Consider the following 22,870-nt stretch of genomic DNA (forward strand, 5'->3'; position numbering starts at 1 on the left):
ACACACACCCCCTGCCCTCCACACACACACACACCCCCCTCTGCCCTCCACACACACACCCCTGCCCTCCACACACACCCCTCGCCCTCCACACACACACACACACCCCCCCTCGCCCTCCACACACACACACACCCCCCCCCTGCCCTCCACACACACACCCCTGCCCTCCACACACACACACCCCCTGCCTCCACACACACACACCCCCTCGCCCTCCACACACACACACCCCCTCCCTGCCTCCACACACACCCCCTGCCTCCACACACACCCCCCCTGCCCTCCACACACCCCCTGCCTCCACACACCCCCCCGCCCTCCACACACACACACCCCCCCCCTCCCCACACACCCCCTGCCTCCACACACACACACCCCCTCCACACACACACACCCCCCTGCCCTCCACACACACACACCCACCCCTGCCCTCCACACACACACACCCACCCCCTGCCTCCACACACACACACCCACCCCCTGCCCCTCCACACACACACCACCCTGCCTCCACACACACACACACCCCCCTGCCCCCACACACTGCCCCCACACACACACACCCCGCCTCCACACACACACACCCCCTCCACACACACACACACCCCCCCGCCTCCACACACACCCCCCTCCCCCACACACACACACACCCTGCCCTCCACACACACACACACACACCCCCCTGCCCTCCACACACACACCCCTCCCCTCACCACACACCCCCTGCCCTCCACACACACACCCCTCACACACACACACACACCCCCCTCCCCTCCACACACACACACCACCCCTCGCCCCCTCCACACACACACACCCCTGCCCTCCACACACACTGCCCTCCACACACACCGCCTCCACACACACCCCACCCCCTCCACACACACACACACCCTGCCCTCCACACACACACACACACCCTGCCTCCACACACACACACACACACCCCCTGCCTGCCCTCCACACACACACACACCCCCCTGCCTCCACACACCCCCCGCCCTCCACACACCCCCTGCCCTCCACACACACCCCCCCCCCTGCCCTCCACACCCCGCCCTCCACACACACACACACACACAGCCCTCCACACACACACACACACCTCCCTGCCCACACACACACACACACACCACCCTGCCTCCACACACACACCACACACACCTCACACACACACCCCCCGCCCTCCACACCCCCCTCCACACCTCCACCAACACCCCTGCCCCTCCACACCACACACCCCCCTGCCACACACACCCCCCACCCACTCAACACCCACCCCCTCCTCAACACACACACCCAACCCCTCCACAACACACCTCCACCACACACACACACACCCTGCCCTCCACACACTCCTGCCCTCCACACACACACCCCCCCTCCACACACACACACTCCACACACACACACGCCCTCCACACACCTGCCCTCCACACACACCATCCCCCTTCCTCACACACACCACCCTGGTCCTCCACATACCATCTCCCCTGCCTCTCCACCCTGCCTCACACACACACACACACACACACCGCTCCACACACACACCTTCCACACACACACCCCCGCCCCCTGCCACACACACACACACACAACCCCCCCCACCCACACACACAACCCCCGCCACACACACACACACCCCACCCCCGCCCTCCACACACCACACCCCACCGCCTCCACACACACCCCCCACTGCCCTCTACACACACACACACACAACACCCTCCCCGCCCACACTGCCCACACATCCACCCGCCCTCCACACTGCCCTCCACACACACACACACCCCCCTGCCCACACACACACATCCTGTTCTCTGAATATTTCCCATTTTCTTTGATAATTTCTCCATTTTCGATAATTTCTTTGAAATTTTCCCATTTTCTTCGATTATTTTTGATTACCATTTCTTTGATTAGTCTCTATTTTTGATTAAAAATTTCATTTTCTTGATTAAATTTTTAATCAAAGAAAATGGGAAATTTTTTAATCAAAGAAAATGGGAAATTTTTAATCAAAGAAATGGAAATTTTTTAATCAAAGAAAATGGAAATTATTTTTAATCAAAGAAAATGGGAAATATTTAATCAAAGAATGGGAAATATTTTTAATCAAAGAAAATGGGAAATATTTAATCAAAAGAAATGGAAATATTTTATCAAAGAAAAATGGAAATATTTTTTTTTTCAATCAAAGAAAATGGGAAATATTTTTTTCAATCAAAAGAAAATGGGAAATATTTCAATCAAAGAAAATGGGAAATATTTTTCAATCAAAGAAAATGGGAAATTTTTTCAATCAAAGAAAATGGGAAATTATTTTTTTCAGAAAATGGGAAATATTTTTTAATCAAAGAAAATGGGAAATTTTTTCTAATCAAAGAAAAATGAAATTTTTAATCAAAGAAAATGGGAAATTTTTTTTAAAAGAAAATGGGAAATTTTTAATCAAAGAAAAATGAAATATTTTTGATCAAAGAAATGGGAATTTTAAATCAAAGAAGGTAAGCAATTTTAATCAAGAAAACGGGATGTGGGAGGGCGGGGGGGGGAGGTGGGAGGGCAGGGGGTGAGGTGGAGGGCAGGGGGGTGAGGTGGAGGGCAGGGGGGGGGAGGGTGGAGGGCAGGGGGGGGGGTGGGAGGGAGGCAGGGGGGGGGGGAGGTGGGAGGGCAGGGGTGGAGGGGAGGCAGGGGGGTGAGGTGGAGAGGCAAGGGGGGGTGTGGGAGGTGGGAGGGCAGGGGGGGGGTGGGGGAGGTGGGAGGGCAGGGGGGGGGTGGGGAGGTGGAGGGTGGGTGTGTGGGAGGGCAGGGTTTGTGTGTGTGTGGGGAGGGCAGGGGTTTGTGTGTGGGAGGGCAGGGTTTGTGTGTGTGTGTGTGTGAGAGCGAGGGTGTGTGTGGGAGGGCGAGGGTGAGGGCAGTGGGTGTGTGGAGGGTGGGTGGGTGTGTGGGAGGGCGGGGTGGAGGGAGGGGTGTGTGTGTGTGGGAGGGCGTGGGGTGGTGTGTGTGTGGGAGGGCGGGGTGGGGTGTGTGTGGGTGTGTGTGGGAGGGTGTGTGTGTGGGAGGGGTGAGGGGTGTGGGTGTGTGTGTGAGGGTGGGGGTGTGTGTGTGTGTGGGAGGGGTGGGTGTGTGTGTGAGGGTGGGTGTGTGTGTGTGGGCGTGGGTGTGAGTGTGGGGTGTGGGAGGGTGGGGGTGTGTGGAGGTGGGAGGGCGGTGTAGTGTGGGAGGGTGTGTGTGTGGAGGGGGAGGCAGGGGGTGTGTGTGAGGGTGGGTGAGGGTGGGTGGGGTGTGTGGGAGGGGGGTGTGGGAGGGTGGGTGGGTGTGTGTGGAGGGGTGGGTGGGGAGGGTGGGTGGGTGTGTGGGAGGGTGGGTGGGTGGAGGGCGTGGGTGTGTGGAGGGGGTGTGGGTGGTGTGTGTGTGGGAGGGCGTGGGGTGGGTGTGTGGAGGGCGGTGGGTGGTGGGGAGGGTGGGTGGGTGTGTGAGGGTGGGGGTGTGGGGGTGTGTGTGTGGGAGGGGTGTGTGTGGAGGGGTGTGTGTGTGTGAGGGGTGTGTGTGTGTGAGGGTGTGTGTGAGGGTGTGTGTGTGTGTGTGGAGGGGTGTGTGTGTGTGGAGGGGTGAGGGCGGGGGTGTGGAGGCGGGGGTGTGTGTGTGTGTGGAGGGTGGGGGTGGGGAGGGTGGGGGTGTGGGGAGGGTGGGGGGTGGGGGTAGAGGGTGGGGGTGGGAGGGTGGGGGGTGGGGTGGGGTGGGAGGGTGGGGGGGGGTGTGTGGGAGGGTGGGGTGGGGAGGGGGTGGAGGGGGGGAGGGTAGGGTGGGTGTGTGTGTGTGGAGGGCGGGGTGTGTGGGAGGGGTGTGTAGAGGTAGGTGTGTGTGTGTGGGAGGGCAGAGGTGTGTGTGTGTGAGGGCAGGAGGGGGGTGTGTGTGTGTGTGAGGGTAGGTGTGTGTGTGTGTGTGGAGGTGGGCGAGAGGGGAAGAGGGGTGGAGGTGCAGGATGTAGAGGGGCAGGGTGTGGGCGGAGGGCAGGTGGGATGAGGGTGTTGAGGGTGGGATGTAAATGTTGAAGGTGGGGTGTAAAGGTTGAGGGTGGGTGTGAAGAATGTGGGTGTGAAGGTTGAGGAGGTGTGAAAGGTTGAGGAGGGTGTGAAGGTTGAGGTGGGGTGTGAAAGGTTGAGGAGGGTGTGAAGGTTGAGGGAGGTGTGAGGGTTGAGGACGGGTGTGAAGGTTGAGGAGGGTGTGAAGGTTGAGGTGGGGTGTGAAGGTTGAGGAGGGGGTGTAGAGGTGAATTGGAGGTTAAAGGTGAGGTGCAGGTGAGGGTTGAGGTTGGGCTGTGGCAGTTGAAGGTGTAGAGGCAAGGATTGAGGGTGGGGTGTAATGTAGATGTGTAGGTAGAGGATGGGGTGCAGAGGTGGATGTTGTAGATGTGGAGGGTGGGGTGTAGTTGTGGAGGATGTAGGTGATTATTGAGGTTGGGGTGCATAGGTTGAGGGTGGATGTAGTGGTTGTAGGTGGGATGTGGAGGTTAAGGGTAGGTGTAGAGGTTCACACAGTCCCCTAGTAGACTCCCACAATGCCCTATAAGCAGCACACAACCTGAAACATCCCCAGAAAATGGAATAAACTCAACTCAACAACAGACAGTACCCAACATCACTACCTCCAATGCCCTTCTCCCACACTGCTAGGACCAACCCCTCTGACCAGGTGCTAATACTAAAATTGTTAAAACAAAGTACATAGGCTATATACCAACTCACCCCACACAAACGTCTTGCCCCTTGAGTCCGTTGTGGTGTGTAAACCTGCCGATCTGCTTTTATGGTAGTTCTGTGAAAGCAATGGTGGTCACGTGGTCCCGTAGTTACCAGCCACCTCAATCCTACACCTCAGACTGCATTCGCTGCGGCAGCGATATCAGGTGTTTGCCCCGGATGAAGTGGGCACCAGACAGCTAGCAGCCAAGGACACTAGAACACCACCTTTGACTCACCCCACAAACATGTCTTGCCCCTGTAGTCCATCATGGTGTGCTGTTTAATTGAAACAGAATTAAATAAATTAAATATCAATGTTCAGTAAAGTACATGCAAAGGATTTTCAGTTTGAAGTTAAAATCTTCCAGGATAATTATATGATGATAAATGTATGAACCTGAGGTAATGGAAATACATTACATTAGAAATACATTACATTAATAAGAGAACAAAACATATTGATGAAAGAACATCCTCTTAATCCTACTCTTAACCCTATTATATAATAAATCTCAACATCACCATACGGTACTAACTGCACCCAATTACTTGAGCCAAGGATTTCTGGCCAACTGTACGTCCACAGGTGTTTCAGTACACCTGCAGTGGAGAGAAAGTAGACGTCTTGGTGAGCATGTAGTAAAGGACGCCTGGTCGTTTATAGATAATGCTTGTCTTCCCGTGCTAGTCTCTGTCTCCACCAGTAAGTCAGAGTACACCTCGTCACCTCTGAAAAATGGTCAAAATTCTCCATAAAAATTGCCAAAATTTTCAGTAATAATTCTCCTTCAAAATTTACAAAAATTTCATAAAAACTGCCAAAATTCTTTAAAAACTTCCAAGTGCATCATAAAAATGACCAAAATTCTCCCAAAATTGCAAGACTTTGTAAAAAATGTACATCATTCTCTGCAAAAATTTCCAAAACTATCCATAATTTGAGCATGCCAATCCCTAGAGACAAAACTGTATGCCTCTGTCACTCCAATCACTAACCATTTACTTCTTCAACCTTCATAAACTCTTCAAAATATTTCATCCATTCCATGCACATATCACCTGACTATGAGATCATTTTACCAGATCTTTACAAACATATACAAGAGATAAAATGTTAAATCTGTCTCACCGTGTCAGTGATATATAGTGCCATAATCATGTAGCTAATGTGCTAGTAATAGGTCAATGTGGCTGTGCTATGTGGTGCCCACACATATTTACAAATCCAACTCAATAACTCTAAACAAGTGCAAGGTGTGGTTGAAGTTAGTGATTCAGGTCCTGCTATGAAGTGTTCCAGGTAAACCCTTGAGGTGAATTGGTTTTGTCACAGTATAGTGCAGTTGCCAGCTGAAGGAGCAGCGAACAATGGAGGTGCAACATGAATTACAAGCAATTAGAGAGTTGAGAACATATACTGTACTAGTTAGATATATATTACCGTGAAGTACTGTACAGGAAGTTACAAATAAAATTAAAGAAATGGAGTTTAAAACCTATTACAAATTTAAGTAATTACTGTATACATTAGTGATGAATATTTTATGATTAATTAACCTTATAACTAATTCCCTGACACCAAGACTAACCCCTTGGTTGCCTTGGTGTACAGGGATAACACAGAAAAATTAACACTAGTGGCCGAGCAAATAAACACATACAAACTTATAGAATTACAGTACAGTGCAATACTACACACACAGGCCTCACTGGTACCCCTGTAAATTCAATTAGTGAAAGGGTGTAAAAACATGCATAGTCACCTGATTAATTTATGGGACCAACATATTAATAAAGACATATCTTCATGCAGCACCATGTTTACAGTAACATGTATAACAGATTTTAATAAAGTGCAATTTATTCCTTTATAGGTATGGCTATAAATGTTTTTTTTTTTCATACGAGTAATTCACCATGCAGAATAACCCGAATAACTTGACCAATATAATTGATTTCAATAAATTGTGTAATTCTTTTGTGGATATTGTAAATTTATTTATTTACTGTATTTTAATTCATGTACAATAATGAAGAGGTATAATTAATTTATGTAAGAAAATAAATACTGTACCGATATTATTTTACATTTGTTATCTTCCAGTGTAAACATCTCGGGCCTAAACACTCCTGTAGCCTAATCATACTTCGGCTTAATTGTCTAACAGGCTCACAGCCTATAAGTCCCAAACTCATGTGAAACAAATGACTATAATGAAAATTTCTTCCTCTATTTGTTAATGATGTACAGTATACTGTATGCAAAATTACTTTTATCGGTACAGGTACAACATATAGCAAGGACCCCCCCCCCCTGTACATATTGTAATTTGTTCGTAATGTTTTGAACTGTTGACTTACATATATTCAAAATATTCTTACCTTTTCAGGTTGTTTGTACAATTGCTGTGACAAATCTTACCTTCGAGATCCCTGGATATGACTTCCCAATGAGGAACTGTACCAACAGAATAAGCTAGAAAATGGAATTGAAAATTTTATAGTTTTTAAGTTCATTTGACTTGTGGATACTGATTTCAAGCCATGCATTTGTATATTGTAGGAACATTTTCCCAAGTGTTGGTGAAATGCCTTAAATAAACAATGTGAGGCTTCAATTTACTTATATCATATTAATGACAAATGTGAATGCAGGCCTGTCAGAATTGTTTCGGTAGACACACTCATCGTAATACGGCTGAAAATTTGTCTCATCATCATAGACTCCATTTAGAAGGCTGAAGTCACAATTGAGATAGCTGAAAAAAGCTCACACATCATTTTGATATTTGGCTCCACGTAGTAATGGGTCCAGTGTGTGTGTGTGCGTATGAGAGAGATGCTGTTGCTGCTCTGCACAGTCATGGAAATAAGTCCTGTCAGTCATGTGACCCATCCATGAACCTGTGAATCCAAGTCATCACACAGTGTGCTATCTATGGGCCCAATAATGTGTGTGATGTCTTGGATTCACAGGTTCGTGAGTCTCAGGGTTCATGGATGGGACGGAGGACTGACAGGACTTTTTTCCGTGACTGTACATTCATAACATCCTGTGTCATGGTGAGTAAGGAAGGAGAAAAGTCAACCCAAAGTGTAGTGTTACATCGTAAGTGGTCCCTTAGTGGTGTTCATCAACGGGTCAAGTTCCAACTACACATAAAGATGGCTTTTTAAGAAGTAATATAATAAGGAAGTATAAATTTAATCAGATTTGTAGTCAGGGAAATTTTGTACTTGTGCTGTATGTTTGGATATTGCTTTCCTTCATCTGTAGTTAATTTCCAAGACTGAGATGGTATAATTACATTTCAGTAAACATGACGAAGTACAGGTTCATTTTTAACTTGAGAACCCTGATTGATTACTATATTTTAGGACATGCAATAAACAGGAACCTTAAAATCAGTAGGAGTAAAGCCTGATTTTTAACTTGAGAACCCTGATTGATTACTATATTTTAGGACATGCAATAAACAGGAACCTTAAAATCAGTAGGAGTAAAGCCTGATCACTGTGAAAAATATGAATGTTCTTTCCAATGATATCAGACTTTATTCATATGGATTTTTAGGTTCCTGTTCATTGCAAGTTATAAAATATAGTACTGTGATCATTTAGGGTTCTAGAATAAAAAAAAAATTATCCTGTATAAGCAACTTTCCTGAGATATATAGTTTTATATGATTTTAAGGAGAATACTGTACAGTAAATACTATTTGATTGTTATGCAGCATCTCAACCCAATGAAGTAATCACAGACATTATAGAGCCAAGACTGAAATTAAGTTCTTAAAAAAAAAGAAGTGTTTTATTTAAGCCTTGTTTTTAGCTTCTTGAAACATGACATAATTTTGTAAATCATTTCCTGGTGAATCAGTTTCTAAACTTGAAAATTATATGACTTTTTGTTATATATCTTGAGGGGGGAAACTTGAGTCAATTTAGCAAACCAGCTCGGTACCTCACCAAGTAGCCGGCCTTATCATGCAAGATGCTCCAGTGTCATATCTCAGCATTTATTTGGCTACTGCTGTATCCCTTTTAGAACAACCATTTTTGTATTGTATATATATACATATATACAGTATATATATATGTATATATGTATGTATGTATGTAATGTGAATAACAAACACTAAAAGTCAAGCAAGCCAAACATACTTAAGTGCTCAGAATGTTTCCTTCTGAATGATTAGATATATATCACTAAAATAGGTATTTGATAAAGATTAACTGATATAGTTATTGATAGTGTCTTTGGTATAACTGATGTGTAAATAACTAGATTAGTAAGTGGATTGTGAGATTAGGTATGAAATTTCATAGGTCATTTAGCATTTTGCTACTGTACTGTATGTGAAGATAATTTAAATAGCCACTAAAAGCCAATTTTGGTATCATTTTGTAATTATTTATGAGAAATATTTAGTATTGTGCATATACCATAGGTTTCATCATAAGTCACACTAAATAAATAAAGAGTTGTTAATTTTGTATTACAAGTTAATAATAAGAAGTGAAAGAGTGAATAGCATGTAGTAGTTGGCTGGTACAGGTACTAAGTGGAAGTTGTTAAGATACAACCTGTACAGTACATTTGTATTGTCATTACGAAATGCCGTGTGTGACCTATGGTGACCTGCAGGGGTTCCTCTTTCAACAAAATGGCCGAGAACATGAATTCTGAATATCTTGCCTGTGATTTCCAGTGTAATAAAATAATTAAGTACACCTCATTATGTATGCCTAAGTGATCATTACTAAAGCTAAATTCACTTTACGTTAGTGTTATCAGGCGAGAAAAACAATGTAGACAACTCTTCATAAGTTCCATCACACTGTTGTGCACTGATCTACTGTACAGTACTATCAGTTGGTTCTAGCACAATCATATTTTTATATTTCAAATGTGATTTATGAGTTCATGCATTTAATAGAGGTTTTGCCTTACTGAGAGGTACTGAAATAAATCATAGCAATGTACACTTTTAAAACTTTTAGTGAATCATGATGTATGTATCAGACCACAGTGAGGTAGGGATGTACCACAGGATTTATGTATCACTGGAAATGTGCAAAAAGGTTATTGTTATGAATTCGTTGTGCTTTCTTATAGTCATGACCAGTTTCATGTTTACAAACCATCCTGTGCAGAAATGTTAGATCTGATTTATAGGATTGAAGTGTGAACTGATTAGCACATGATTTGACTTTATACAGCAAACCCTTGTTAATGTGTGACCTCTTAAGGCGCTGTTCAACATTTATTGGACTTCTCTTTCCACACATGGATCTTCCCACATGACATGGTTTTGCCTCTGGCTGGGAGGCCGAGGATACTGAGTGAGTCTGTATAAAATGGATTGCAAGATGTCTTGAGTCGTGGGAAGTGGGTAGGTAATTGGTCTGGTTGGTTGCTGATTGGCCTGTGGTGGTGGAATATGTCACACTGTGTACTGTGATTGTCTATGTGAGGTGGTGGCTGCCACAATGTCAGCTGGCAGTGCTATGTGGCAATCAGCATCTCATATCAATTAGTTACAACCCAATATACACTAAAGCAAGAAATATATACTCTGTACATTAGATTGCTTAAAACTAAAAAAATCCTGAAGATCATTGAATGGCATAGATATAGTGGCCACAGGGCACCATACAGTCAACCAGTGATGGTGAATGGCAGTTGACATCCTTTGCCAACTGTTTACAGCCATATTTATAATAAATCATGTCAACTACAACTTGAATATATAAATGTATGATTTAAAGTAACTGTATGTACATTAAAATATAGCCTAAAATTGTTTGGTGGCTGCAATTAGTTAGTGGTGAAGGTCCTGCTCACTGCCTCCGACAACACTTCACTCTTACCCCAACACTTCAAACCCCCCACACACACACCTCAATTCCCCATCCCCATACCACCTGGTCACCACCACCAATGGAGTGCTGGCAACCCAACCTTATCCTACCCAATGTATTGCCTTTCCCACACACCCAAGCCTGAACCCACACAATGACATTTTGCTAAGTGTCTTTCTGAGTCACTGCCGACATGGTTTATCTCTGATAGCCATGGTAGTGCAGTGTTTTTTACTGTATTTTTTCTCTACGATTGATGGTATATAAGGGTTGTAAGGCAGTATATAAGGGTGATAAATTATAAAAATGAAAGGTGTTTGTGATCCCCTTGGCTACTGGTACCCTTATTTCCACATTCTGAATGTCTTCACAGTTACACAACCCATTTAGATATACTGTACAACCTCTAGTAAAAACGAGAGTTTTTCGAAATTCTTGTATCCAATTATAAATTAATTTTCCTCACACTCACTTTTTAACAAACCATTTTGTTGAAAGTTCCTTTGTTGTAAAGTGTCATTGATTAGGTAAAATAACTTTCAAGCATTTGTTTAAAATGCAATCTTTTTTTTGTATGCTTTTCTAACAGATAATGTGAACATGACCTCTGCTGAGAGATCATTGTTTACATTGTTTGGGTCTCTTTTGCTTTAATTCTTAGTTGCCATTGTTATAGGTCCACTAAGTGATGCCTTGTGTAGTGCAAACATTAAAACGGCTCAAGTTTAAGCAAGACAGTGACTGAATGACAAGTACCTTTTTACCTATAGCACCTTAGAGTGGCACTTGTGTACAGTACCACATTATGGCCAAATTATTATTGTTAATACACTTATTTTACATTTACACTCAAGAGAATGTTAGGTGTTTATGCATGCAGATAAATAACTTATGAAAATTATTCACCCTAATATAATGCCAACTTTGTACTTCTTTAATGTTAGTCCACTCAAGGTCTGACTGTAAATGTTTGAGTAATGGTTGATGGGTCAACCACAGGTTAGGCTACATACTATTTTGTTTATCAAGTGCTAATGCCAAAAGTCAAGTCATGGGGAGGGTGCACAAAATATATATATATATATATATATATATATATATATATATATATATATATATATATATATATATATATATATATATATATATATATATATATATATATATATATACTTCAGTGTATGTTTTTTCTGTTTCTAAGTCATGTATAGACAGATAAGTTTCACTATTTACAATTCTTTGTTGTGCCTCTGTGCTGCAAGATCTGTTTAGTAAGATCTTAACTCCTACCTGTTGTCATTTGTAAGCAGTGTCTACGCTGCTCAGGAACAAGCTTGGAAGGTACTAGGATGTTGATTTCAGTATATACACAACTTAACACAAAAGTCCATTCCTAGTAGTATTAGGAAAAAATTGAATAGGACTTCATTATTTATTGGTTAATAGTTATTTTTATATGGTTCTGACTTTGTATCCTGAAGTCTGTACAAAATAGCAATGACTTGGAAATAGTTTTTGATTTAATGGAGCAGAGAACAATCTGTAAGAATCTCCAAAATAAATTGTTCCTTGTTGTTGTGGTTTTGATCAATACTGTATAATATTACACTTGTGTTAGAAAATAAGCCTAAATAGTCACTCAGCAATCACTAAATTACAGGAGGTGCGGTGTTCTCAGATACTAGCTTGAGTGGGAAATCCCTCATCCTCTGGAATTTTACACCTTGCAACATAGACAATACATACCCTCGCCTAACCTGGAATTTCGGCCAAACTGGACCCCCCATTAGTCCGGATCAGAGGAAGTTTACTGTCATTGGAAACAAATTATTGGTAATTTTTGGCTGCAGAGATGTGGGAAATAGTCTACAGAATGTGAAATTACAGACAAATTCCTATATGAGCCACCTAAAATGTGTAGTGAATCATTGAAGATGGACCACTTCACCCCTTTGGCAACCTCCAGACAGTGAAAAAAATCTCAAGTATGGTCGTATCCATAAGTAGAGAATAGTGTCTAGAGCGAGTAAATGCAATAAAAATATATGTATGGGCCAGAAGTGAACCGATTCACCCTAGAAAAAGAAAAAAAAGAAACAAACAAGAAGAAACACAAAAAATAGTAATGTACTCACCAAACATTGTGGAGTGGAGTAACTTGAGGGAATGGTGGAGATGGAGTGGACCGGATGAAGTGGGAAAGAGTGGTAGAGGTGGAGTGGTAGAGGTGGAGCTGGTGCAACCCTGCCACCCATATCAGCGCCTCGGCCTATCACCACCACTACTGCAGGGATATCGGCAGCCTTTCACACCCCATTGCTACTAAAACAAGTGGGATGAGAGAGGGGGGGAGGGAGGGAGGGAGAGACTGTCGGAACACTGAAAGACAGATTGGTAAACTTATTTTCACTTATCACTTATTCTAACTTATCTTATTTTCTAATGGCACTTACTTTCTAATATAAATACTATATAAACATTCTACCACTTTAATTTCGGTATTTTACCAGGGAGTGGGAGTCTCTCTCTGAAAGTTTTCAAGACACAGAGGTGCCTGGCACTTGTGACACATGACGCTCTCATCTTCCTGCACCTGTCCCATTGTGTTTCTCTAGACTGCACATCACTGCTGTATCAGAAGAACTCATTATGAATATAAGAATTACATATTTATGACAAAATAGTGCATCAATGTCACAAGTTACATGTGTAAACACTGGCCAAGCAGGAAAGCTGCTGTAAACTCAAAGCTCATTGGCTGACTGAGCAACAAGATGCAACCACGATGCTAATTGGTTGCTGGCCGAGGCATATTTGTCTGATGCAAAAAGCAACAAATTTTGTTGGTTGCTAAGAGTTTACAAAACAAAGTGCTATACTTTGTAGTTAAATAATAATACTTTATAGATACCAATGTAAAGTTGTTAAAAAATTTGCCAAGCATTTTATCATCATTACAGTGCTTCCCCCTTGTACTTCTAGCCCCCACAAAACACTTCCCTAGATCCACCAGTGCAGGTTAAGGTCATTCAGTGTACATTCAATCTCCAGTCATCATCTGATCAATCCATAAGCCTAGCAATAATTTAATTCATACCCCATTTTCCATCCTTCCTTTCATTGTTCTACCTTATTTTAATGGCCAGTGCTCAGATCATATTCAAAACCTAGTTCACTCTCTCTACCACACCACACACATCATCTCATAGTATTTTATTTTCCAGACCTAATAAAAGGGTTTTCCCATTTCTACAACATTAACATTTTCTTCTATACAGTACATTTATTAATAATGTAGATTGTCTTATTTCTTTCATCATATTCTAAAACATCAAAGTACTTTTGCAAGTTTTTATTGACATTTTTGTTTCTATTAGGAGTTACAGATGATCTACTTCACCACTCATAACATTTATTTACTCTAATATTAACAGATTAATTCTACTTTACAAATAAATAACTAACAGCTACAAATGAAACAAACAGTGTATCTACCCCAGTGATACATGGATATATACAGTACTGTACCTGCACTTATAAATAAACACAATCCAGTTAATTCTTGGAAACTTTAAATTATCTAAATACAGTACTGGACTGTACCATAAGAGAGGGTGAGCCTCTTTCATGGTACTGTACACCAAGTGTAGCCACTTTACTATTTAATAATACTTTAGTTTCCTTACATGTAGGAGACTTATGAGGTCTGTTCAAAAAGACCCAAAATACAGCCATTAATTTTGATAATACGGAACATAAAACTTACCATAGTTCTTCGACATCAATAGTGGAGCACATCACTACAGTACTGTACAGTGATATCCCCATTAGCCACAACAATTGGTGCAGAGCTCATCTGGGGATGAGAAATTTCTGGGTAACTAGACGACTCTCAAACCCAGAAAAATCACCCTCAGAATTTTTGCAGGTGCTGGGAAAAGTTTCCGAGAGTCTAAACTACACATCTCACACAGAAAGACACTATGGCATCTCCAGAATGCTTCTGGGTGCTGGGGAAGTTTTCTTATTGACAATGTCTCCTTTACATTTACATTGCGGGCACAAGTGAAAATATTAACGGCTAGCGAAAGTGTGTATAAACTTTTATTAACAGCATCTGTTCTAATAGTATTAGAGAGATGAATTTGGTTCCATAATCATCCTTAATAAATTCTTTACACGACTGTTCCAATAAAAGATCCTGAAAAAATATTTTGACACAATATAATGATGGAGGCAGTGGAATTTTCCACCCTGCACTGGGGAAAAGCTTTCTCTAAGTCTAAACTATGCATCTCGTACGGACAGACACAAGAGCTGTATTTATTTTTGCAGACACCTCTGTACACATACAATATATTGTAAATAAACAAAATAATGTATTCTCCTACTGTACTGTATATACTGTACTCACCAGCAGATGCTGTCGTCTTGAGCGTACAGTAGGCTTACAATCAGCTGAATGTAATACCTAACTGTAAACACTTTTTATGTCTTAACACTTGCGACGGAAGTGGGGAAAGGGATTATTGGGTCCCATGTTACTGACCTGACCTGGTGCAATGTCAGGTCACCCATTGTATATAATCTCTTCTCTCATATTACTGACTTTCTAATATAAAGTCAGGTCACCCATTGTTGAGGTGGGGGATTAGTGGGTCTCAGGAGTTGAAGATGTCTTGAATGAAGACAAAAGCTAAAGGGCTCCAGTAGAGTATGTGATTCCAATCATGTTTTACAACTTAACACTGCTTAACACAGTATTCTTGGCTTATTGTGTCCTGGTACAGTAATGTACAGTACTGCACAACACAAATTGTATGTAAAAACAGCAGCTAGCGAGGGAACAACCTTCTACAATGGCAGCAGAATATAAACTAAGCAATCCAAGAAGCTGAGCAACCCAGACGTCTGGCATATGGGGACGTGTTGGAGTATGATTCAATCTCTCGGAAAAATTTATTCTCAGGCCCAGAACAGAGAGGTTAGGAAAGATTTTCTTGGAACCTTTTCAAAATTTTTCCAGAAACTCGTTCGGAGACCCAGAAAGGAAAGCGTTTTCCCGGATTTTTTTCCAGCCCAGTTTCTATTCCAGCTATTGGATTCCAATTAATGGGGAGATTACTGTACAGTACAGTATTTACAATTTATTCAATATACATTACATTTGAAATCTTGTCTTGAGTTTGCAAATACAGCTGCTCCTCGACTTACGACGCGGTTAGGGACCCAATTCCAGGTCGAAGTCGAATTGGTCGTAAGTCGAAAATGGTTAAATAATACATAGAAAATCTAAAATGGGTGTCTCTTTTTCTTCTCAGCACCACAAAACTGTCATTTTTAAGCTTGCCAGCCATTTTAAAGTGAATTACAAACGAAAATTTTGTCAGTACACAGTGCAATCACTAACGTTGGGACTCAAAAATATGTAATTTGAAAAAATTTTGGTACGACGGAGGTGGTCGTAGGTCGACTATGTCGTAAGTCAAGGAGTAGCTGTACTGTAGTGGCCTCTATGATGTAACAGCTCTGACATCAATAAGTTATCAATAAACAGTCGGTAATCTCCCAATACGAAGAGATCTGAATACAGATCTTAGGAGGACCTAAAGGATGAAGAGTTTAACACCTTAGGCAGACTTATGACCAACACACATTATTTTCGTACCAAGTTCAGTGAAACATTTTCATAGTAAAAGGAGGAGAGAAAAGTGGGCAGTGGTGGTGAGGTGGGACGCAATCTAACTAGAGCACCAGCAGTGAGAGGGAAGACAGCCCCTTCACTCCCTCTACAGGGTACTTGGTCTATTTGCACCATTGCCTGAATGCACCAGTCCGAATGCACAACCACCTTAGTCTGAATGCACCACTACCCTGGACTGAATGCACCAGACCAACTGCACCATAATATTACAAGTAAGATATTTTGCTCTTATAATTAATACGGTAAGTGTTATTTTATAATTAAAATATATTGATTTTTATGCAAATACGAAAGTCGGTCAATTTGTAGTTTCGACCAACCAACGAGTTTTGGAATTTCATGTTCTCATTCAATAGTCATAACTATGTATATAATATTGCTCTTAATACTTTTAAAACTACAAAATATTCTTTTATAAATAAAAAAATAATGCCCTTTTCTTCAATTACAAGAGTGTTATACAGTAGTCTAGTTCTTTATCTTGGAAGCATAATGTGTTGTCTAATGGTAGACCCTGCTGCCATATGGCATTGAAAAAATTGTGACCAAGTCCCAGGTTGCTGATCTGACTTTCTGCCTCATTTACACACAATTGCGGGGTCTCAATTGTTTCTCTTGCTATTGACAACACAACATACATATATCATATTTTCATTATTATTATTGTTATCATTATTATTTTATTTTTATTTTTGTATTTTTTATGATAAATTTTACTTATCTGAAATATTATTATTATTATTATTATTATTATTATTATTATTATTATTATTATTATTATTATTATTGTTATTAAGTTTTCGCCCCCCGGGCCCTGATGTGGGTTGGTGACCTGTGTCCGGGTGGGCTAATACCCGTAAAGGAAAAAGGAATCTGCTGGGTCACTACACTTCCTCAGGTACTCAGATATAATGATGTCATGGATTTTGTAATTGGTCCAGAGCTGCTTCAGCAGTTGCTGGACATCATGTGCTGGTTATCCATGTCTTCTTAAAGTAGACAAGAAGATCATGAAGTTTCTGTGTTGAGGTAATCTGAGGGCATTGCTGTTTTAGGTGGTTGAATGCGGTGCTGATATGGGAAGCTGTAAGGTTGGGCAGTGCCATCAGCTGTCGTATGTAGCTACGTACTGTAATCTGAGGCATGAATGCAGAGCATAGTCAATATTCCTTGACTCGATTGTATACAGTTTTCCTTACCAAACACCGGTAACAAGCAGTTTGCTAACTGAGGTTATTACAGATTTGGTCCATATAGGGGAACAAAATAATTAAGTTCACAATTACTGGTAGCTTTGTGTACCATTTAAATTTTCAGATAAGACTTTGTCATTGTCTGTGAGACTTTTGATATATTTTTTCTATCTTAGGTGGTGCATTCAGACTAGGGAGTGGTGCACTCAGGCAATGGTGCATTTTGTCCATGAATCCTCTAAAGTATACACTAAGACCAACCACTGTACAGTTCTACAAAAGGGGCACCTATATTTGTTTCAAATACTCTTCTTGGACATAAAACCATAAGCTTACCAAGTGTACAAAAATGAATTTTAAGAGCTGAAGGTACAGTATTACTACCCAATTAATTACTAATAAATACAAAATGAAGTACAGATACTGATATCTGGTCCATGGGCTGAAAACCTAAGTTAACCCTTAAACATTAGTGACGAATGTATTCATTAATTAGTACTATACATAAAGCCTTCTTGTCACAGCCAAGTACAATACCAGAAAAAGGAGGGCCAGCACAGTCTTGTCCAATGCTGATTAATCTAATACATATATTCTACAATACATGGGGTGATAAATATGACTATATTTGCTGAATGTTGATCAAATTTGATTATATGACTAGTGCATCATCTTGTTTACAATATCTCAGGACAGTAACCAACTGCTTAACCTTACTAATTTTTCTCAAATTTGTAACCAAATTTGCTGTATACCCTTAACACTTAAACTGCTAAAATTACCATCTGACAACACCCACTTCACTGGTATTGTCATTAATTGATGTTTTATGTCTTTGTGCCATGATTTAAGCTGTGTGTGACTTGACATCACTCTGGGTGATATACTGTAATCAGCTGTGTACCGTAGCCCCAAGTGGGCATCTCCTTCCTCTCTCAGTCAATGCTTTGTTTTACATCATGGAAGACACAGAGGCATTTCGGATTTTTGAATTTTTCGGTTTTCAGAATGGTTAGTTTTTTATATTTTTTATACAGTATATAAGCCCACCCGGGCATAGATCACTGACCCACATCGGGGCCTGGGGGGCAAAAATATTATAATAATAATGATAATACTGTAATAATAATTCATAGGTCTAGGTCGCATTTCTCACTTTTGATCTTTTTTCATTCTTGTATTTCTTTATTATTATTATTATTTTATTACAGTATTATTGTTATTATTATAATTAATTTGATTATTGTATTTTATTATTACTATTATTATTATTGTTATTATTATTATTATTTTATTTTGGTGTACAGTATTTTAATTAAAATTTTTATTTACTATGAATAATTATTATTATTATAATTATTACTACTATTACATTTTCGCCCACCAGGCCCCGATGTGAGTCAGTGATTTATGCCCGGGTGGGCTAATCCCTGTTTAAAAAAAAAAAAAAATGACCCACAAAAAACTTTCGGTTTTTAGAGCTTTTCTGTTTTCGGAATTTCGGATAAAGGGTTGTCAACCTGTATAAGCATCACACACATCTCACACTATCAAAATGTCCCCCCAAGAGTTGAAGAATATTTCAGGGACTTTCATACCCTAAAAACAGACTAAACAGTGGTTAGTGTAATAATGAACTGTATAGAAAAGCTTATTTATGCACGGTGATGAACAGTGTATCAATTCAAGAATAGTTTTGTACAAGCTTATAGTGTCAAAGTGTCCATAAGAGATTTCATGTAAATAAAAACTTAAAAGTGCTAAATACCGAGCTCAGTAATTCTGTATAATAACTGTCACAAAACAATATTAAAAAGTGCAGTAAACTTGCAGTACAGTACACACAAGATGATCTGAACTTGTTATGGTTGTAACAAATCAACAGAATTCTTGAACAGTTAATGGAATGCAAATGACACAGACTGCCTAGACAGCTTTAACCATAAACTTTGTGGAGGAAAGAGCAATTATAAAGTGACACATAATGATTATGTAACATCACTTACTGGGCTGGCTAACACTGACAAGAATAGCTCCATCAACAAAGATATTGCCACACATAGAAGAGAAACTATTATTGCATCTTGCAGAGTAAAAATGTGTTCAGGAGAGGGAGTGTGCAAGGTACATTAACTAACCATAGGTCAGAAACAGCTCGAGTCATGTAGGTTCTAGATGGTCTTTGATTGAACAAAAGAATACTGAGCAAGTAACTTTATCTAACATGACAAGGAAGGAGCATGTGGGTTAACTAAAGATTCCTAGAATGTAACTGCTTAAAGTTGTACCACCTATTGGATATAGTTCATTATCATGTCAACAGAGACTGAGAACAAAACAAACAAACATGAAATTGAAAATACTCATCAATGTTAAGGATTATGTTGACAGGATACTTAACCCTTGATCAGTGGATTAGGGTTCCCACTCCCCACCTACAGGAACAAAAAAGAATGTGGGAAACAGGAAACATTCACTCATGATGGCCACTATCCTTTCAGCCAACTTCCACAGACGATGGCCACTATCCTTTCAGCCAACTTCCACAGACGATGGCCACCGTCCCTACAGCAAACTTCCAGAGATGATGGCCACCGTCCCTACAGCAAACTTCCAGAGATGATGGCCACCGTCCATACAGCAAACTTCCAGAGATGATGGCCACCGTCCCTACAGCAAACTTCCAGAGATGATGGCCACCGTCCCTACAGCAAACTTCCAGAGATGATGGCCACCGTCCCTACAGCAAACTTCCAGAGATGATGGCCACCGTCCTACAGCAAACTTCCAGAGATGATGGCCACCGTCCCTACAGCAAACTTCCAGAGATGATGGCCACGTCCCTACAGCAAACTTCCAGAGATGATGGCCACCGTCCCTACAGCAAACTTCCAGAGATGATGGGAGATGATGGCCACCGTCCTACAGCAAACTTCCAGAGATGATGGCCACCGTCTACAGCAAACTTCCACAGATGATGACCACTGTCCCTACCTTCCACAGCCACCATCCCTACAGCAAACTTCCACAGATGATGACCACTGTTCCTACAGCAAGCTTCCACAGATGATGACCACCGTCCCTAGCAAACTTCCACAGATGATGACCACCGTCCCTACAGCAAACTTCCACAGATGATGACCACGTCCCTACAGCAAACTTCCACAGATGATGACCACTGTTCCTACAGCAAGCTTCCACAGATGATGACCACCGTCCCTACAGCAAACTTCCACAGATGATGACCACCGTCCCTACAGCAAACTTCCACAGATGATGACCATCGTCCCTACAGCAAACTTCCACAGATGATGACCATCGTCCCTACAGCAAACTTCCACAGATGATGACCACCGTCCCTACAGCAAACTTCCACAGATGATGACCACTGTCCCTACAGCAAACTTCCACAGATGATGACCACCATCCCTACAGCAAACTTCCACCACTGATGGCTGGTGTTTAAGTTTTAAGGAACTTCCCTACTATATACTTCTGCCATATACTGTATTCCAACAAATCACCCAAACTACTGCATGAAATATATAAGTCGTGGAAGTACAATACTAGATGGTACAGGAGTATATAACACAGCATTGGTAATGATATGAAAATGGCTATGATTGCAGGTTTCCAATTATCCAGATGTTTTGCACTTCATAATTATGATGTGTGCACAGCACTTGCGTCTGTTTCTCTATCATGCTTGAAGTGCTGTTTCTTTCAGTCAGTCCACCTAGGTGTGATAATGATAATAACACTCCCCTGTAAACATTGTAGCTGGTTTTCTCATGAATCTAAATACATTACTGTATCAATACATGTGGTATTGTATTCTATAACTATGGCAATAGACTACACAGTGACAAGAGGAAAGAATGGATAAACACCTACAAGAACCTGAAGCCTTTCTTAAAATAATCATTTCTACAGAAGAACCCATAAAGAGTGTTGTAGTGAGTGTTAGGCGAGTCTACAGCCTGGCACTAGCACCGGCACCAACTATGAAGAATAATAAACTTATTTGACTAATTTAATAATGTTTCGTACCTTCATGCAGTGAGCCTGGAACTTTACACAGTATTTTGATATGATGGCCTCTATCTCTAGCTGTCTGTATGAACAATGTCTGTAAAAGAAACATATAAGTAATCTGATATACTGTACTGTAATTGACTCAATCTGATACTTGTACTGTATACTATAATGAATCAATCTGATATACTGTAACTGACTCAATATGATTTACTGTTTTTGTTATAGTAAAGGAGATCCGGGTTGGGGATTACAGCAGATAAGAAATACTAAATTTAATCCTTTGTGTGGGGACCAGTAGAACTATTTGCCATTACTAAACATTTTCAGCAAGTCAGGTTAACCCATAAGTTCTTACAGTCTCTCTCACCACACTCAGTCTTTGGGACACTGAAGCTATAATGCTCTCTGAAAAATATAAGTTTGACACATCACAGTCATCACTTAGCTACTAGTTCTACTCTCACTCATTGACTGATTTTAATGTAATATAAACTTTAGAAATATTTACATCTAAAATTTTTTAAAAAGTTATAAGTTTGATGGGAAAAAAATCAGCACCAATTCTCTGACAGACCTGGACAACTTTCAGTCCCAGAACAATTGGTACATTAATCCCATTTGTAAGTTTTGTTCAGCATAAATCATAAGCTCCTCAGCTGACCGGCCAGAGCCAATAGCTGCTCCGTAAATGTCCACTCGGAACATTGCTGGTAATGGCTTAATATAGAGTCGTAGATGTCGTCACTGTTGGTGAGGTCCCCTTCAGTTCTTGGTATGATGTGTGCGTGTAGCTGGAGATACTGCAGCTAAAAAAAACGTATCAATATTAAATTCATACATTTTCATATGTAGAATGTACTTATATATCTCTTACATATACAGTACTTCAATAACTTTTACAAGTACAGTAGTACCCCGATTTACGCGGTCAATTGAACCCACAGGGTACCGCGGAAAGTGAAAAAGTGAAAACCGCGTAAAGTGAAAAAGTGAAAACCGCGTAAAGTGAACAACAGAACATATGGGATTAATTCCAATAGAGACTGGCCCGACCCCCAAACTCCACTTTTTCCGACACAATACCTATGTTGTAGTAAAAATAACATCTAAATTTTATGATGGTATGCTCACACAATTAATATTTAAGAGAAATACAGTCGCCAGGTTAATGTTCATTCAAATAATGGACTCAAATCTCCCCCCCTCTTCCCAGCTCACTGGCCCCCAACCTCTCTGAGAAATGATTGGGTGAAACACTAGATTTTAACGTTTAGTAATAAATAATACCTCAGACTAAAGTTAGGATAATATAATTGACA

General features: G+C 41.2%; 2 protein-coding genes and 1 long non-coding RNA gene across 5 annotated transcripts in view; 1 reads left to right on the forward strand and 2 right to left on the reverse strand.

The window, feature by feature from the left end:
• Nucleotides 1-7,496, forward strand: part of LOC121857221 (equilibrative nucleoside transporter 1-like) — a 120,905-nt gene extending 113,409 nt beyond the window's left edge. Inside the window, exon 12 of the mRNA XM_042353175.1 lies at nt 7,142-7,496. Within this exon, the coding sequence (XP_042209109.1) occupies nt 7,142-7,231 (90 nt within the window). The 3' untranslated portion in view covers nt 7,232-7,496. The remainder of the gene's footprint in view (nt 1-7,141) is intronic.
• A 600-nt stretch (nt 7,497-8,096) lies between these two features.
• On the reverse strand, nt 8,097-10,628 carry LOC121857222. Its single transcript, XR_006087134.1, has 2 exons — nt 8,236-10,628; nt 8,097-8,149 (listed from the first exon to the last, which is right to left on the reverse strand). It is a non-coding gene; the product is annotated as an uncharacterized LOC121857222 (long non-coding RNA).
• A 10,653-nt stretch (nt 10,629-21,281) lies between these two features.
• LOC121857179 (nitrilase and fragile histidine triad fusion protein NitFhit-like) overlaps nt 21,282-22,870 on the reverse strand; it is a 30,565-nt gene continuing 28,976 nt past the window's right edge. For all 3 annotated transcript variants that reach the window (XM_042353116.1, XM_042353114.1, XM_042353115.1), the window contains one exon: nt 21,282-22,357. In XM_042353116.1, the coding sequence (XP_042209050.1) occupies nt 22,193-22,357 (165 nt within the window). In that variant the 3' untranslated portion in view covers nt 21,282-22,192. The remainder of the gene's footprint in view (nt 22,358-22,870) is intronic.

Source organism: Homarus americanus, unplaced genomic scaffold (assembly GCF_018991925.1).
Source record: "Homarus americanus isolate GMGI-L3 unplaced genomic scaffold, GMGI_Hamer_2.0 scaffold20465, whole genome shotgun sequence".
Classification (NCBI taxonomy): Eukaryota; Metazoa; Arthropoda; class Malacostraca; order Decapoda; family Nephropidae; genus Homarus; species Homarus americanus.